This window comes from Capra hircus, chromosome 16, assembly GCF_001704415.2.
Source record: "Capra hircus breed San Clemente chromosome 16, ASM170441v1, whole genome shotgun sequence".
Classification (NCBI taxonomy): Eukaryota; Metazoa; Chordata; class Mammalia; order Artiodactyla; family Bovidae; genus Capra; species Capra hircus.
Genome location: NC_030823.1, coordinates 26,040,802 through 26,060,648, shown reverse-complemented (window position 1 = coordinate 26,060,648; position 19,847 = coordinate 26,040,802). Strand labels below are relative to the sequence as shown.

Sequence of the window (19,847 nt, the reverse complement as noted above, 5' to 3'; positions counted from 1 at the left end):
AAAATAATTTTTGTTTTCCCATTCTCCCTTCTACATTTTGAGCATATCGGATATGAAATTAATGTAATTTAGACTACCTACACTCTTGGCCTAGAGTAAGGGCATAGTTTTTCTGCCTATTACTCATGTTCTTAAGGAGTTGCTAATTGCATGAACTACAATTTTAGAATAAAATAAAGAACTGTGAACTAAGGAGAAGTGAGAACTCAGAAGCAATAGGTATGTTGTGCTGGGCTTTTCATCATTGTACTTGGGGAAAATTACTTGTTTTAATTTATGCATGTAATTGATTTAAGACAAGAGTTCTGTTTGAAGTTTATCTCATAGCTATTCTTTGAATCACCTATGCCAGGCTTTGTTTGACTCCTGAGTTTTTTTCAAGTATTTAATTTCTCTTCTGAATATCTATAGTCTTGTTCTGTAAGGCCAATTTAAACAGTTTACTTCGCTAATTAGGAGTATTAAACTAACCAGATATCCCAGTTACTATCCTTTTTCTTTTTTTTCTTTATACATTCCCTTTAGAGGAGTATCTTGAAGATCTCATCCACAGTTTTATTTCCTTGTAGACGGGAGAGCTAAGGACAAAAATGAGCCAATCTCATGAAGACAGTTTAACAAGTGTGGCTTGGAATCCAGATGGGAAACGCTTTGTGACTGGAGGTCAGCGTGGGCAGTTCTATCAGTGTGTGAGTATTTAGTGCCCTATTTCAGATGCCTACAAATTTACTTAAAAGCAAATTTAGTTTTGTAAAAATAAAGAATTCACTTGACTTGATAACTTTTATAAAATATATGAAAACCCATTTGACTGTCTAAGATAAACACTGTCCAATAGAACTTTCTGTGGAATCTTTCTCTTTTTTAAAAACACATTTCAAGTGCTTATACAAAGTATAGGCTTTGAATTTAGTGAAACATTAAAAAAAAGATTGTCCTACTAAACATTTTGTTCTTATAAATAAGTAAGTTTCTTATGTATAGGGACAAAAAGTTTTAGTATTAATTTTCTTTGGTGGGGAGGTCTTTAGCCCTTTGGATTTTTTGTATCTCTCTCGGCCTCCCGCCACCCCGCCCCCACCCCCCGAAAAATGCTGTATTTCATGAGGAGACTGACTTTTAAATATTTGAGGAATAAAAGTGATGATGAATGTTGCCAGGAAACTGTCCAGTCTTTATTTGAGGTGTCTTCTGATCATTACCTGCTCTATTAATCTTGGTGTGTTGGGATAATAAAAGTAAGTAATAGGTAAAAAGTCTTTTGAGAAAGTAGATAATGATACAAATGCAGTGTCATTACTCCCTATTATCTAGATTTCATGTCTCATATCACTGCCTACCATGGTTCCAGTAGATCCTTCTAGATTTATTTATTTAAGACTAAAGTTAAATATCATAACCCCATCAAATCATTCAGTGTAGGTCATTTATCATAAAAGCTTTTATGTTGCCATTACAAATTATCAGTTTCATTAAGCTGACTGCAAGACTCATGGAATCTAGTGTGCTATTGTCTCAGCATGGTTGTAAGTCATTTAATTTTTCCCCAGTTGTCCCAATACAGTTTATTGATACACCCCTGATTTTCTTTTGTTATTTTAAGTGGTCAGTACCATTATAATATACTAATTTAAGCATTTTATGTCTGGACTTTCTCTCCATGGGCTAATGCTGTACTTTCATTGATTGATTGATTGATATAATTGACATATATTGTTACATTAGTTTCAGGTATATGACATAATATGATCAGTATTTGTATGTATTACAGAATGATTTCTACAATAAGTCTTATTAACAAACATCACCATACATACAAAATTTTTTTCTTAGGATTTTTAAGATTTACTTTATTAGCAACTTTCACATATGCAATACAGTATTATTAACTATAGTCATCATTTTGGCATTTAAGCCATTAGTTCTTAATTCCCTGGATTCAAAGTGGCCTTGTGTGTTTCTGCTGACTTTGCCGTCCCTTACAGTGTTTAAGCCTTCAGGGTACATGACTTGGTAGCTCCCTAACCTGTAAAAATAGGATTGCCACTCAGAGCTTTGAATGTTCAGGAAGATAATGATCCTAAGAGCTTTGCTCGGTAGAGCATGTTACAAACTTGGTGATTTTTTTAAAAACATCATAACAGATTCCTAAGTTCTATACAGCTATAATTCATATTAGTTATCTTTTTCCATATCACAGCTTCTGAATATTACAGTACAAATCCCAGTATAGTGTATTTTAAAGGGATGTTTAAATTCTTTTCCAAAAGTTGTGAGCCCTTGAAACTTAAGGATTCTTTTCTTTCTTTGTATTTATTGTATTTATCTATGCTTGATAGAAGGGGAGATAGATTTACTAAGATTATCCCCCTTCCCCTAGGTATTGTAATGAAATTTGACTTATATAAATTTTGATGATTGAAAATACTTAAGGAACAACTAGGTTGCGATCAGTCTCAGGAAAAGATAGATATTACAAAAAGATACATTAAGAGATTCTTTTGGGGTAAAAAAAAGATTCTTTTGGTTCTTTGTCTGCTTTCTGAGTGCTGTTCAGTAATGAAGTTAATAGTAATTTTCTCCTCAGGATTTAGATGGTAATCTCCTTGACTCTTGGGAAGGAGTGAGAGTGCAATGTCTTTGGTGCTTGAGTGACGGGAAGACTGTTCTGGCATCAGATACACACCAGCGAATTCGGGGATATAACTTCGAGGACCTTACAGATAGAAACATGTAAATATACTTTATATCCATTAAACAACAGTTATCTGATTTATATTAAAACAAAAGTGTAGTAGAACTTGCTTCTTCAAAAGAAGAGTTATTATTTTTATTATATTTTTGGTTTGATTGGTAATTTGGGTGGATAGTCAAGTGGTGCTTAGTAATTATTAACTCAGATTCTTTTTCTTGATTGAAATATAGTATGTAATAGTGATTACAGACAAAATTTGTTGTATTTAAATAATTTTAATGTCTTGATTCTTAGTATGTTGGTTTTGACAAATTATTTTTTGGTTACAGAGTACAAGAAGATCATCCCATTATGTCTTTTACTATTTCAAAGAATGGCCGATTAGCTTTGTTAAATGTAGCAACTCAGGTAAGTTTATTAACATAATTCTCGGGAAAATTTAGCTTAGTTAAAATTCGTGGGTTTTAGTTTATATAACAAATATCTTGATGAATTCTTAAATTTTACTTCATGTGTTTGATCCATAAGTTTGTAGAGTCAATTGGAAATTTTTCAGGACATTGGCATTTTGCATAAACAGAAAATGGAAATGTTCATCAGGCAAATGCATAGTCACAGATTACTCTTTAAAATTCTTTTGCGTTAAGAATAAATACCTATATTCTCTTTTGCTTACAGGGAGTTCATTTATGGGACTTGCAAGACAGAGTTTTAGTAAGAAAGTATCAAGGTGTTACACAAGGGTTTTATACGATTCATTCATGTTTTGGAGGCCATAATGAAGACTTCATCGCTAGTGGCAGTGAAGGTGAATTGTGTCTCTGTTGATTCACAGATATATACAGACGGACTGAAAGTTCTATAATTCTGTTTGTAAAGGTAGTTATGTCTCCAAACAAATTCAGGATGTTAAATCAGAAACTGTATGAGTCATTTATCCAGTGCACTGTTGATTTCCCTTTTCTTGAGATGATTTGAGTCCCTCATTGTCACAGATCAATAGTGCCTGTTGTGGCTGTGTGGAAGTGTATTTGGTGCATGTGTCAAATCAAGATTTAGTTAAATCATTACTCTTTCTTTTCGTGACATTGAACGGTTTTCAGATATTAATAGTATCTTAAAAATCAAGGTTAATGATGTTTTACTTGATCTTGGACAAAATTGATTGTAATTAGATCTTCAGTGGTTCTTTAATGACCAAAGAAAATAATTTAGATTTTCTTTGAAACCATGGGATTCTTATGATCTCAGAAAAGCTCAAATTATGGAATTAACTACTACCTTTTTTAATAACTTACTCTGGTCTAATAACATCAGTATATCAGGCAGGCATGTGCCTCAAGTAGTCTAATTTAAAACAAATTGTTTAAAATATGCAAGCACAAATAAGTGAGGCAGTATTAAAAGTTGCTGTACATTTTAAGGTAATAGAAACAAATAATGGCAGATTATTAAAAATTTCACTTCTTGCCCATCAAAAAATCTTTTTTATCTGTTAATTTAATGTTATTTTCTTCTAGATTTTCCATTGGTTTCTATTTGATATGATTTAAATATATTAAGCCCTTCTACATGCTTTTTAGCTCCCCTACTCAAAGATTCTTCCCCATGCTCTATTTAATCCTGCTCCTGGTGGGGTTTTTTACCCCTCTTAATTATGCCTCACAATCGTGTGTGTGTGTGTGTGTGTCCAACTCTTTGTGATCCCATGGACACAATCGTGTGTGTGTGTGTGTGCAAGTGCAACTCTTTGTGACCCTATGGACCGTAGCATAGGTTGCCATTTCTTCCTCCAGAGGATCTTCCTGGCATGTGTATGTTTGTGTGTGTGTGTATATCTGTGTCTGTGTGTGTCCAGCTGTTTGTGACCCCATGGACCATAGCATAGGTTGCCATTTCCTCCTCCAGAGGATCTTCCTGGCTCAGGGATAGAACCCACATCTATTATGTCTCCTGAATTGGCAGGTGGATTCTTTACCAACTGTGACAATCCCCTATACTCTTTCTAAAAATAATATGTAGCCTAGAAGTACTTTTAAAAAACATGTATTGCCACCATTATCCCTAGTGATGCCAATCTTTTTTTTTTTTTTCGGCCCAAACTAACTTTAGAACTAAGCCTGATGAATAATGTAATTAAGCCACATTATATTCTATTTAGGGCTAAAAATGAAACATAACTGTGAAGGAAAGAGATTAGGATTCTCATGACTCGGGTGGTTTAGAATGACTCTAAAAATGTTTTCAACACCAAGTGGTTATAGCAAATATGCTCTCTCCCAAGATGTCCACAGTAATCCATTCGTTGTTTATTTGTAAGAAATATATTCCAAGAACCTTCCAAACCCCCAAAATCATGAATGTCAATATAAGATAGAGCAATAGGAAGCATTTCCACCTAAAAGTTATGCCATTACTCCAGCCTTTTCATTATGCTGATAATAAAGAGAAAAACTTTCTTTTTCCTCTTCATTGGCACTGGATTCCTTAAACTGATGAAAGTAAGCAGAACTTGATCATAAGGCCTGTCATTCTGACCTTGACTGCTCAGATCTTTCTTAATTTTTCCTGCATATTCAATAAATATCCTCCTTGGATATTTACAGTGTTCACAAAAGCATTTTCATCCAGATTTCAGTAGGCAGATTTCAGTTGCATTCTCACTTTTCAAGAAAGCCTGTAGTCTTTCTTTGTGGACTTGCTCTGTCCAAGGGGAAACATAGCAGGTCTGGGCATTTTTTTTTTTCAAGTTTTGTTTTATTCAAGGAAAATTATTTTCAAAAATGACTGAACAACAAATACCTTCTAGGAAAGATAAATTCAGTATCAGTGAGTTCCTTTTAGCTTTTGCTTCCCATACACAAAAAAATGTTCAACAGTGGTTCCAACTTTTTACCTTTGTAAGTTTTGAAACCAGGGCATGTTCTTTTACCACAAGTTTATTACCTATTCACCACTGTAAAGTTTCCTCAGTTGGCAGCACATCTGCTGAAAGTTCTCACATTGATCATGTAGTTGAGTGACAGCTCTTCAGATGGGACACTTCTCTAACTCACCCTGGGGTTCTGCTGTCTGTTCAAGAACCATCACTTATATTTAGTTAACTCTTTATGGGAATACATGGTGTTTACTGTGTGTTAGACTCTGGTCAAAACATTTCTTCATATACAGACTTATTTTATCCTCATAACATGATGAGGTAAGTATGACTCCCCTTCTACAGAAGAAAAGTTGCAGGGAACGGGAAATGTGCCCACAGCTGCACACCTGGTCAGGAACACAGGGAGGATGTGGACCAAGCAGGCTGACTCTGTAGCCCTTTCTTTGAACCACTGCTCTGTACTAGACAGTTGTTTCGTTTTGTTTATGAAGATTAGTTTATCCAAAGAAACAAAGTTGTTGGGGTTTTTGGTTTTTATGGGCACTTGATGAGAGTATAGACTACCACACAGTCATATCATGATACAGCTGTAGGACAGCTGTCTAGCCTCACAAGTAAACACGTGAGCAGGACTACCCGGGTTTCAATCCCAGGGTCACCGTTTACCAGCTGTTAACCATGAGGAGATTGCTTACACTTGCAGTTCATCAGTCACCATAAAAGGGATGAGCACCACCTCTTGATGGTGAAGATTAAATAAGAGTTATTTAGCACCTAGAATGTTGTAAGCACTCAATATTTAGCTGTCATCCTAATTGCCATATTTGAGTTTGGATACATTGCTTCTCTGTCACCTCTCATTTCCATAGAATTTATCTTCATCCTAGATTTCTTTATATTCAAAGGTCTTGACTGTGATTATACATTATATATTACAGAATATTGCAGATTCTGTGATGACTTGCAAGCTAGTCTGTCGTTTTTAACAGGGAAAATGTGTATTAAAATTTAAATGGATTTTTCAAAAAATAATATATGTTGTTTTTCACATTATTTTTGTTGTCCTTTCAAGTCTGATAAATGTTCTGTAATGAGCAGAAAACTTAAAATCAGTCAGTTTTGTTAATCTGTTAACATTTTCCCAACTTTTTTCTGAATTACTGTTATTCAGATCACAAGGTTTACATCTGGCACAAACGTAGTGAACTGCCAATTGCGGAGCTGACAGGGCACACACGTACAGTCAACTGCGTGAGCTGGAACCCACAGATTCCATCCATGATGGCCAGCGCCTCAGATGACGGCACTGTTAGGATATGGGGACCAGCACCTTTTATAGACCACCAGAATATTGAAGGTAACCGTCATACAGTATTGTGTTTTTTTCCAAATGAAACCTTGCCTTAATTTATCATAAAGTTGTAGCACTTTTAGGTGATACTTTAAAGTGTAGGATATAATAGATTTTCTCCCTCATTTAAAGATTGTACACTGTATCTCACTCCACAGGAGTTTTAATTAATCTAATATGCAACAGTATTTTTTTGTTTGTTTTATTGATGACAGTGGTGAGAATAAGCAGGAATATGCCACCTCATTTACAGGCAAGTTAGTATTGCCACTTTCAAAATCTTCCTAAAAATCTTGCTTCATTAGACAAGTATTTTATACATCTGTGCTCATGAAAACTAGCTAGTATATGAAATTTGAACAACTTCAGGATGATCTTGCTTATGGTTTTATCCTTACAGATGACTGTCTGTTAATACCATGTAGCACACTAGCATGAACTGTGCATGATGGATAAAGAGAATGGAACTAGAATTCATCATGTACCTGTGTGCCTAGTAACCTGCTAGGCCCTTTATGTACACTGTCTTGCAGAACATCTGTATCAGTTCAGTTTAGTCGCTCAGTCGTGTCCGACTCTTTGCGACACCATGAACCACAGCACGCCAGGCCTCCCTGTCCATCACCATCTCCCAGAGTTCACTCAGACTCAAGTCCATCGAGTCCGTGATGCCATCCAGCCATCTCATCCTCGGTCATGCCCTTCTCCTCCTGCCCCTAATCCCTCCCAGCATCAGAGTCTTTTCCAATGAGTCAACTCTTCGCATGATGTGGCTGAAGTACTGGAGTTTCAGCTTTAGCATCATTCCTTCCAAAGAAAGCCCAGGGCTGATCTCCTTCAGAATGGACTGGTTGGATCTCCTTGCAGTCCAAGGGACTCTCAAGAGTCTTCTCCAACACCACAGTTCAAAAGCATCAATTCTTCGGCGCTCAGCCTTCGTCACAGTCCAACTCTCACATCGATACACAACTACTGGAAAAACCATAGCCTTGACTAGACGGACCTTAGTCGGCAAAGTAATGTCTCTGCTTTTAAATATGCTATCTAGGTTGGTCATAACTTTTCTTCCGAGGAGTAAGCGTCTTTTCATTTCACGGCTGCAGTCACCATCTGCAGTGATTCTGGAGCCCAAAAACATAAAGTCTGACACCATTTCCACTGTTTCCCCATCTATTTCCCATGACGTGATGGGACCAGATGCCATGATCTTCATTTTCTGAATGGTGAGCTTTAGGCCAACTTTTTCACTCTCTTTCACTTTCATCAAGAGGCTTTTTAGCTGCTCTTCACTTTCTGCCATAAGGGTGGTGTCATCTGCATATCTGAGGTTATTGATATTTCTCCTGGCAATCTTGATTCCAGCTTGTGTTTCTTCCAGCCCAGCGTTTCTCATGATGTACTCTGCATAGAAGTTAAATAAGCAGGGTGACAATATACAGCCTTGACATACTCCTTTTCCTATTTGGAATCAGTCTGTTGTTCCATGTCCAGTTCTAACTGTTGCTTCCTGACCTGCGTATAGGTTTCTCAAGAAGCAGGTCAGGTGGTCTGGTATTCCCATCTCTTTCAGAATTTTCCACAGTTTATTGTGATCCACACAGTCAAAGGCTTTGGCATAGTCAATAAAGCAGAAATAGATGTTCTTCTGGAACTCTCTTGCTTTTTCCATGATCCAGTGGATGTTGGCAATTTGATCTCTGGATCCTCTGCCTTTTCTAAAACCAGCTTGCACATCAGGAAGTTCACGATTCACGTATTGCTGAAGCCTGGCTTGGAGAATTTTGAGCATTACTTTAGTAGCATGTGAGATGAGTGCAATTGTGCGGTAGTTTGAGCATTCTTTGGCATTGCCTTTCTTTGGAATTGGAATGAAAACTGACCTTTTCCAGTCCTGTGGCCACTGCTGAGTTTTCCAAATTAGCTGGCATATTGAGTGCAGCACTTTCATAGCACCATCTTTCAGGATTTGAAACAGCTCAATTGGAATTCCATCACCTCCACTAGCTTTGTTCATAGTGATGCTTTCTAAGGCCCACTTGACTTCACATTCCAAGATGTCTGGTTCTAGATTAGTGATCACAACATCATGACTATCTGGGTCGTGAAGATCTTTTTTGTACAGTTCTTCTGTGTATTCTTGGCACATCTTCTTAATATCTTGTGCTTCTGTTAGGTCCATACCATTTCTGTCCTTTATTGCGCCCATCTTTGCATGAAATGTTCCCTTGGTATCTCTAATTTTCTTGAAGAGATCTCTAGTCTTTCCCAATCTGTATAGCCCTATAAGAGAAATGGAGAAGTGTATTTGTCCTCATTTCTGGAGTGTGAAAAATGAAGCATGGCAAGACTAATTAACTTGTAGAGTGCTACCAGGTCTTCAAATCTAAGTCTAAAAGGTGTTTTCCATTACTTTGAGATACCAGAAGAAAACCCAAAGCCAGAAAGCTAAAAAGTTAAGCACATAGCTTAATTGAGCAAGATATGCTAGAAAGAAGAGATAATGAGAAATTTTATGTAAATGACTTACCTGTTCTTTCTTCAGAGCAAAAATGTTTAGTTTGCTTAAAAGGAAATAATTTACCTAGAAACGGATAAACAGATTTTTTTGTTCACAGTGTGTCCCACCTAAGTGTTTTTAGTAAGAAAGATGACCAGCTGCTCTCAGTTATTCTCAGAGGAGGAGGGTTGTCAGGGTAGCACAAATGGCTTAAAAGCATGTTCTCTGTGCTTTTATCTGTATGGTACAAGCTGTACCAGATCTCACTGGTAGGTGAGGATATACAGCCAAAGACAAGGGTAAAAAGCATGTAGAGTACACAGCTCAAGAAGTTTGAAAACTACTCTTGAGTTACTCAGAACATTCTAGGGCCTTTTTGTGTTTGTAGATCACTACATGACATGATTTCACTAACATACCTCTGAAATTAGCTAAAGGCAAAAGTCTTGATTGATTTTGTGTTTGTTTGTTGGCCCTTTTTAGGTTTCAAGGCCTACTCATAGATACTTTAGAGATCTATAAACTGAGATTATATGTGATTTTCAAATTTTATTAGTCATTTTGGAAATTACTTCTTCAAATAAACATTTGATACAAAGAACTAGGAAAATACTAGGTATATAGTAACAGATTTACCTTGTAAGTAGATTTATTTTAGACATAGCTTTAAGGATATGTTTGTGCCTCCACTACAGTGGAATAAGAGTTGCAGTGCTATTTGGTAATTTAATTATTGTGGATACTCATTATGGTGGATGAGACAAACTTAGTCCAGTTGTAAGAACTGGGTCATATTAAGCAATTTTCAGTTGTGCTTTGCAAATAGGTATAGCACTAAAAGATTTTCATTTATACCTACAATAAGAAAACAACTTCTTTATAACCAGATACTTAGTTACATGCCTTTTATTAAGATATCCTCTGAGTTCTTTTTCCCCTGCTTGAAAACATTTTTTCTAATTAATACCTGTTTGGAATAGACATTTGGGAAAAATGTAGATGAAGCTAAGGAAATGGCATTCCAAAACCATAAGTATCCTAAGATACTATAAGTCATTTAACTAAAAACACTTAAGTTCCCAAAAAAAAGAATCGCTGACCTTTCATTATAAGTAGCAATCCATACTGCACTTTTTTTTTTGAGGACTATACAAAATCGAATAGAATCAAGTACTCATACATGCTACAACATGGATGAACTGTAAAAACAATATGCTATGAAAGAAGCCAGACACAAAAGAGTACCTATTGTGGTTCCATTTATATGAAAGTGTCCCAAATAGGCTAATCTGTAGAGAAAGCAGACTAGTAATTGCTAAGGATTGTTGATTGACTTCTAATGGTGATGAAAATGTTTTAAAATTTATTGCCTTGATGGTTGTACAATCCTATGTGAATATGCTAATGACTACTGAATTGTCCAGTTTAAATGGGTGCATTGTAGAGTACGTGAATTATATCAATAGAGCTGTTAACACATTGTCCTTCCCACAAACACACACAGAGTAGGGTAATATTGCAGAGTTTCAAGCTGAGCCACTAAAATAATTCAATACTGGATTGGACAAAAAAGTTTATTTGGATTTTTCTGTAAAATTGGGGAACTGAACAAACTTTGGCCAACCCAGTACAATAGCTATAGTGCAGTTTTGCCTTGGACTGCCTGATGTTCTTTCTTCTATTCTATTTCTTTCTTCTCTTCTATTTCTTTCTTCTCTATTTATTCTACCATAAAAATGTTTCCACTCTGAGTAACTATTTCAAGATTTCTTTTTAAAGTATAAGATTCCAATATGATTATTCACTTGGGTTCTCCAATATTCAAAATAATCATGGGTTTAGACTGTTAATATGTAGCCTAAGATAACACAGTTTTAATGATCATGATGAAAATACCAAGAATTTGCCTTGATGTGATTGTTTTTTAATGTTAAGATATTTTGTGATGTCATGATGCTGATTTCAAAACTTTCTAACTGGTAACTTTTTTCTCCCCCTCCCCTCTTCTTCTTTTCCCCCAATACACATTTCATCTTGTCTTCATTCAGAGGAATGCAGTAGCATGGATAGTTGATGGCGAATTTGGAGCAGACGACTTCTGTTTAACTTAAAATTAGTCGTATTTTAATGGCTTGGGATTTGGTGCAAACAAACATGATTGATAGCTGGACTGACATGCTCGTCATGAAAAAAGAACCATTTCTGAAGCCCGATTGGGGCCAAACATTTACACCTTGCTTCATAGTAACCAGTTGAGATGAAGCACGTCGTTAGAACGTTGTTGGACACCATGTTGAATTATCCCCCCATCGGTTGTGAAGAACTGTGCTACATTCAGGCTTACCCATTGAACTCAGTATATATATTTTTTTCCCTCCTGCCTTTTGTCTGGCAGGATACCATTCTTGTTGCTCTTCTGTGTAATGAAGTTTAAATGCTTGTTTGGAAAACTTTATTTAACAGTTTAGAAGGCTTGATAGAAAGAGTGCATTAGTCTGAAGAGTATACATTGGATAGGAAAGAATTTCCTTCTTTTGTTTCTCCAAATCTTTCCGCCTTATTTAGCTTGAGATCTTTGCAGCTTGGTTCATGGATTCTAGCCTTGCCCGTTGCGCAGTATATACTGATCCAGATGATAAACCAGTGAACTATGTCAAAAGCACTCTCAATATTACATTTGACAAAAAGTTTTGTACTTTTCACATAGCTTGTTGCCCCGTAAAAGGGTTAACAGCACAATTTTTTAAAAATAAATTAAGAAGTATTTATAGGATTAAAGTGACTTCATTTGTATACATTTGGAATCTAAACCAGCTAAAAAAGAGTTTCCTCTATGACTTAGATACGCAGTATAACTGATGCTCTTCTGGAATACCACATGAGACATGGTCAGAAACAGTACTTGGAAGGACATTATACAGAAAGTTCAGAGTAGTGCTTTGAAGATTTTCCCCCTTTTGTTTTATTCCCGAAGGAACATCAGTACCTGATCTTGAAGAAATTCAAGATTCAAAAAGAGAATTTTAAATTTGTACCAACATGAGAGATCAGTAGTCCGTATAAGTTTTCAACAAAGCTTGTTCCAAGTTGTTTTCAATTTGGGGAATCATTTTGGTGTCATCTAGCAAGAGAGTAGAAATCAGCAGATATAACCACTTTGGAAGTTTATAGTATAATTGAGCTTGTTAGAATTCAGCAGGTTACAAACATACTTAAACTGGGTTTCAAACCTCATAATCATTTCTCTAATTGCCCTTAATATTTTGACATAGGGATACATAAATTTAAACACTATTTCTCCTCAGTTTTTCAGATATTGCCATACTGAACCTCATTCTAAACTGGTGCTGTGGGTAGTGTCCCTCTCCCCTCCCTGTTTAGTTTAAGGAAAGGTTTCCTTCATGGAAAAGCACTTTTGAGAATTTCACATTTAAAATACGCCAAAAGCCTGATGTTCACATTGTGCTTTTAAAATCCCATAACAGCTGAGTACAACATACTTAGTCTCCTTTGAAATTCCCTCCCCTTTTCAGTAGAGGATGAATATGGTGACCATAGCTGTTACATTGAGAAGAGTGGGAATATCTCCAAAATAAGATTCTGGTGAAGAAAAAAGTCTTAACACTGTTTCCTTTTGACCCAGCCAAATCTTTATTATTTACCATGAGCAGACTTCTTCAGGATCCACAAAGAAGAGAAGAAAGGCTTGGATGTCAGGAGTTCTTCCTTGGTGGGTGGGATGGGGGTGGGGGGCGTTTAACAGGAGGGTAGCAGGGAGAAATGGTCAAGTCAGGGAAGGGGAGAAGAAAGAAAAACACAAATTGGCCTTAAAATAGCTCGGATTCTCCCAGAAGCTCATAGTAAGAGGAGATGACAGATCGTGGTCAGCAGATTATTTTATCAAATTGGTAATGTAAAAGATTTCTTTAAGCTCCATTTTGCAGAGACCACCACTTAGAGAATCAAGAATTCCTGTTTTGATATTTCTAAGTTAAAATAACTATATGTTACAGTTTATCTGGTACTTCATTTTTCTTAACTAAAATTACTTTTTACTTTAAGCTTGAATAAAATCTTCATTGGTAACTGTATATAATTAAGTGGCAACTTCTGTTTACCTCAGCACAGTTAAATCCATTCATATTTTAAGTGATTCATGTATACCCTGAAGCCATTAATTACCCTGATCTCTATGGTAACATCACTAACAAAATGTGGGCATAGAAACTCCACAGCTGTTTACAAATTGCATTACAGTGTGCCATGGTACATTTGTAACATTCACTGGGATTTGTGCCCGTTCAGGGGCAATTTGGCACTCAGAGTCTACTGTCCTTCACCCAACCACCCCTAGATCTGAGTTTTCAGAGTGCTTCTGAAGTACAGTTTAAGAACACTATAAAAAAGTGGAGGCAAAGTGAGGCACATTTTACAAGAACATAACTCCATTAAAATGGAGTAACAACTATGCAAAGGTTTCTGTAGCAGCTAGGTGAGTTTGTGTTCCAAGTCTGTCTTATTCGGCAGCTTCCTACATATACTGGAACTTTGCGGTGCCAACTTGCTGTAAACGTCTATTTCGTGCATGTGCCGTGCAGCGACTGCTAGAAAGGTGAAATACATGAAGAAACCTAGGATTTTATGGTACAAAGAACCTGATGGCACGATGGTCTAACTCATAGCTGTCAACTGAAACCTCTGTGCTGTAGTCTAGGCTTGAGGTGAGAGTATTTTCAAGCCAGCTGCAAGATACTCACAAATGTATAAACTGAAAAGTACCAATACTTTTTGCACATAGATCAAAATAGAGTGGAGAATTTTGGCTCCAAAAATCAGGTTAGTAGGCTCATTTCCATGTGCTTGAAAATGTTTTTGTTGTTAACTATTCATTGATCAAGGGCTAGAGCATGTATGAAATTAAATGTCTTTTTCCTCCAAATAACTGGTTATTAATAGTACAGTGTTGGATATGGGGTTCCTAAAATGGGTGTGTGGGTGGTGAATTAAGAGTAGGGAATTAGCTGGGAGGGAAGATGGCCTCAGTTTTTATTTCTGTATTTTATTAGTGTTCATGCTAGCTACACTTTGTGTTACTGGCCAGGTAAATGTTCTATTTAACCAGGTAAGTAGTTTAAACAGAGGAAATTTTGTTTCCAAATACCCCTACAGATTGGCCCATTTTAGTGGGTGGGAGAACAAAAAGGGATTACCTAACTTTAAAAATAAACTAATTAAAATGACTTGTCAATATTTTATCAATCTGAAATCACACTAGTAGTAATTTGGTGATTTTTATTATTAGGAGTGTTGTCCCTGTAGAGTGGCATTCCATGACATTAATAGAAAACCCTTTTTCCCCACCCCTCCCCATTTTGAAATTCTCTTTTTTAGGTTCCTGCACACAAGAACTGACCCTAACACCTCTGCTCACACTGGTAAATATATCTTACATCTCTTGAAAGGGAAATATCCATGTCAGTTTCTTTCACAGCAGAAGAATGACTACTTTTGAATGGGGAGGAAAGAAGACATTTTTATTAATATCCTTTTTGTCCCATATCTAAAATGTTTATCTTGGTTTCGTTTTACTTTCTCATTTAAATTTTAGCAACGTTTTTGGGGTTGTTCCCGAAAACATTACTTCCATTTCAAAAACCATACCTGATTTAATATAAACCGCTAACTTTAAGAGAAGAGGTGAATTTGCATTTACACTTAGACACTTTCTAAAAACAGGGTGAACTTAATTGAAAATTTTTGGTGGTGGTAAGCTATTGTTACAGTAGCTGCCCTATAGTTGCAAAAACAAAACCCATCCTTTATCTACTTAGTCCAGATAGCCTGGATTTAATGAAACTAATAGTATAAAAATGTGTGTGTGTGTTGTATCTGTATGAAAGAGAGAGAGTACTTAAGCCCTAGGAGCAGCTGTTCTGGGTTCTTAGCAGTTTTACTGACAGTCTCGTGCACATGTGAAGTGCCCTCTCTGAATTAAGGTTTGGTTAATACTGGTATATTTTTATAAGACTGAAATTGTGTCCCCATCTTTAACTTAAAAACATTTTCATCATCAGGGTCAATGTGCTAAAACTGAATCAGAACATTTTTAGGCACAGGTGGAAAAAATTTTATTGGCTCCTTGAAAATGTGTGTGTGTGGCGGGGAAATAGATCCACAAAAGCATGTGTGTATTTACAAACCAAGCTGTAGAGATCAAAAAAAGAACTTAAGTGTTGATCTCAAGATTTCTAAGTTGTCAAGATTTACATGGCATTGTGGTGGAACTAGTTAACACTTAGAGCTTTTGGTATGTAATAATTATTTGCTATGGACTGATTAAATGTTTCAAAGGATTGTGTTCTTAAATTTGGTGGGGGGGGTTGTTTTTTGTTTTTAACTGCCTCTCAGATTATATTTAGTAGTTTAAATTTCTTTGCTTTGTTATTTCATTAAAGCGTAAAAAACTTGAGGTCTCTGGTATATTTATTTTCACTTGTTCTACTAATTATTTACAAAACACCCTTTGTTAACTTTTATTTTATAAATGTGTAGTATATTAAATGTCTTTAAATTTTTGTTCAACTGAAACTACGTTAACTTTGATTTGCTTTTCTGGGTTTGTTTTTTTTTAATACACCTTTTCCATGTCAGTGCATAGCACTTAACCAATTGTTTGTACTCCTTTTTAATTCAATAAACAGAATGAATAATTAAGTAATTGTAGCTGTGTTAAATCTAATAGCCATTAGTCTGAGTGTTTAAATAGTACTTGTTACCTAGAACAATCAGTTTGCTGAATTTGACATCCATAGATTCACCTGGAATTTTTTAACCGTGTCTAACAAAGCACTGCTTAGCCAGTTATTTTTAAAAGAGCTATTGTATGTAATTATGGATTAATTTAGAAAATCTGCAGGAACATTTGCATTTTAAAGGACTCATATGCCACATGTTCAAAAATGTTGTTCAGTCACCCAGTCGTGTCCGACTCTCTGCAACCCCATGGACTCCAGTGCACCAGGCCTCCCTGTCGCTCATTATCTCCTGAAGTTTGCCCAAGTTCATGTCCATTGCATCAGTGATACCAACCAGCTAACTCATCCTCTGACTCCCTCTTCTCCTTCTGCTCTCAATCTTTCCCAGCATCAGGGACTTTTCCAATGATTCGGCTGTTCACAGCAGATGACCAAAATATTGGAGCTTCAGCTTGTGTCAGTCCTTCCAGTGAGTATTCAGGGTTGATTTTCCTTAAGATTGAATGGTTTGATCTCCTTGCTGTCCAAGAGACACTCAGGATTCTTCTCCAGAGCCACACTTCAAAGGCATCAATTCTTTGGCAGTCTGCCTTGACCTGGGTTCGATCCCTGGGCTGGGAAGATCCCCTGGAGACAGGAAAGGCTGCCCACTCCAGTATTCTGGCCTGGAGAATTCCATGGACTGTATATAGTCCATAGGGTCACAGAGTTGGACACGACTGAGCGACTTAAACTTCACTTGTTTACAGTCCAGCTCTCACAGTGGAGATAACAGATAGATTCAAGAGATTAGATCTAATTAACTGTACCTGAAGAACTACGGACAGGGGTCCATAATATTATACAGGAGGCAGCGAATAAAACCATCCCAAAGAAAAAGAAGAGCAGACACAGTGGTCATCTGAGGAGGCCTTACAAAGAGCTGGACAAAGGAGAGAAGCAAAAAGCAAGGGAGAGAGGGAAAGGCATATCCAACTAGACACAGAGTTCCAAAGAACAGCACAGAGACAAGGCCTTCTTCAATGAAAAGGTGTATAAAACTAGAAGAAGACAACAAAGGGGTAGGGATCTCTTCAGGAAAATCGGGAGATACCAAAGGAACATTTCACCCAAAGAGAGCGCAATAAAGGACAGAAATGGTGGAGACCTGGTGGATGCTGGAGAGATGGAAAGAACACAGAAGAACTGTACCAAAAAGATGTTAATGAACTGGATTGCTACAATGGTGTGGTCAGTCACCCAGTCAGACATTCTGTGTAGCGAAGTCAGGTGGGCCTTAGGAAGCACTGCCGTTAATAAAGCTAGTGGATGCGATGGAATCCCTAAAGGATGATGCCATCAAGGTGTCGCATTCAGTATGTCTGCAAGTCTGGAAGACCCAGCAGTGGCCACAGGACTGGGAAAGTTTCAGAAATACTACTACATCTGAAATTGTGCAGTTAGGCAGTGGAAATGTTGACAAGGGACGAAAATACATTTCCAATTTGAAATTAAAATTTATTTCATAACAAAGATCTTCTTTAAAGATCTCCTTGGAGAACACATTCAATAAATATATACAAAGCTATGTAGTACACTTGTATTTATGGAAGTGAAAACCAATTGCCCATCAGTGAATTACTACAGAAGTAGGCTTTATGATTTTTACTGCTAAGGCGACATTCTGCACAGTAGAAGGAACTTCAAATGTGGAAAATCTGTATTTGGCAGGTAGTAAGTGGAGAGTCAGCTTAGGATAGCAGATCTACTGGTGAGGCAGAGAGTAGGGCTTTCACCCACTGCTCCCCTCTTCGAAGGTATGGTTGCCACTTGCTCTGATAACAGGCAAGAGGAACTTTTTCTACTTGAGTCTTTAAATATACAGCTACACTTGGCAGATTTAGCTTAGTCAGATTATCCCTCTGTTTAAAGCTTCATGCCAGATCCCAGCAGGTATAGAAAACTTCCCAACCTTAATAAATCTGACAATAGGGAGTTGTATTTTAAAAACACAATTCTCTTCCACTTAAGCAAGAGAAAAGTTGGTCTTTAGTTACATCATTTCATGACTTGACATTTTTTCCAGAAAGACAAACCTGTAAACATTCAACAAAATCACCCCATCACCCTGTCACTCATACTCTTGCTGAGTCATATTCAGCTCTTTTGCAATCCCATGGACTGCAGCCCCCCTGGTTCTTCTGTCCATGGGATTTGCTAAGCAGGAATACTGGAGTGGTCAGTCAGTACTTCCAACAATTCTAGGTGCCTGCCACTGGTTTTACGGCAGTGGGCTCTTCTCCCTCAGACTTGATGAGTGTGCCAACCATGAGCATTTCCTTTTCTGACGTGAAGATAGCGGCTGCTTTGGTCACTGTATTAAGTGGATGTAATGAGTCCAAGCCTTTTTTCTTTTCATAGCCTCAGGGAAAACATCTTATTTAAGATATAGTTAGCCATGGTGATAGACTGTATCTACAATTCAAATAAATTAATGTTCTTCATTTAAGTCCTGTGTGGCTTCATTTCCTTTTTAATATATTAAAATGCAGCTACATATTGAATTGGGAGTTGTGTACCAAATAGTTTCCAAATACTAACCTTCCCTCATCCCCCAAATGGAAAAATACCAGTTTTCAGCCTGTGAATCCAGAAGAGGGGTCTTGATTTTATTACCAATAAAAAATTTGTTCTAAAAGTTCTTTCACACTGTTTAAATGGGTTCTTTTTCCCGTTAATGGATCCACATGAAGACCTTTTCAGTAAGATTTTGTTTCCTTGTCCAGAAAGAACTGATTGATAAACCAACTGGTTTAGTTTTAATTTCCTTTTCCTTTGTATACTTTCTCCTAATGTTTGTGTATATAGTTGGAGTGCTTATCAGATACCAGGTACTTTATATACATTATTTAAACTTCTCTGTAAGCAAGTATTGCTCACTTTTTTTCAGTGATAAACTCAGGCTTAAGAAAACTAATACAGTTAATAGGTGGTAGCATTGGGATTTTCAAACTCATTTTGATTCCCAAACCTGTGATTTTAACTCCTAAATCCAGGTGCACGTGGGACTCAAGGCTTTTTTAACCTTTAGATTTCTAAGCCATCTTCAGATCATGAATCAGATTTGTTAACACATGAGGTAACTATGTTGTCAGCTGGCACCTACTGGTGGTTTTTGAAAACTGGGACTGTGCTACATTAGCATTGAGACCAAGAATTAAAAGTAGAAGCAAGAATGGTATTGAGAGGGGCCAACCACAGCGCTTAAGCTTCCTTGGTAGCTCATCCACCTGCAATGTAGGAGACCCCCTCACCTCCTGGGTTGAGAAGGTCCCATGGAGAAGGGAACAGCTACCTACTCCAGTAAAATTGCTTGGAGAATTCCATAAACTGTATAGGTATAGTCCATGGGGTTGCAAAGAGTCAGACACTCTCAAACACAAAGCTATACACTAGTTGGTTAAGTAACATGATTACAGAACAGGTATTCCTTTGGGCTAATGCATTTGGTGCTTGCTTTAGGCCAATCACTGTGGATGAGCCATTCATTTCATTCTCATTTAATTCTCATTCTCAAGGTAGCCTCATGGGGCAAATACTAATTTCCATTTTACAAATGAGGGAAGTAGGTTTAAATAAATTAACTGGTATGAAGGAGCTGGGATTCAAAGCCAGGTGCCCCCGAGCTT

The 19,847-nt window shown here is 36.8% G+C and overlaps 1 protein-coding gene across 4 annotated transcripts in view; it reads left to right on the top strand.

Moving 5' to 3' along the window:
- The window catches only part of WDR26 (WD repeat domain 26), a 40,886-nt gene extending 24,993 nt beyond the window's left edge, over nucleotides 1-15,893 (top strand). For 2 of the 4 annotated variants that reach the window (XM_005690519.3, XM_005690517.3), the window contains exons 9-14: nucleotides 570-689; nucleotides 2,588-2,733; nucleotides 3,025-3,103; nucleotides 3,374-3,503; nucleotides 6,748-6,933; nucleotides 11,473-15,893. In XM_005690519.3, the coding sequence (XP_005690576.3) occupies nucleotides 570-689; nucleotides 2,588-2,733; nucleotides 3,025-3,103; nucleotides 3,374-3,503; nucleotides 6,748-6,933; nucleotides 11,473-11,498 (687 nt within the window). In that variant the 3' untranslated portion in view covers nucleotides 11,499-15,893. Of the gene's footprint in view, nucleotides 1-569; nucleotides 690-2,587; nucleotides 2,734-3,024; nucleotides 3,104-3,373; nucleotides 3,504-6,747; nucleotides 6,934-7,327; nucleotides 7,605-11,472 lie in introns of those variants that run through there. The other 2 variants (XM_005690518.3, XM_005690516.3) reach the window with 2 other exon arrangements.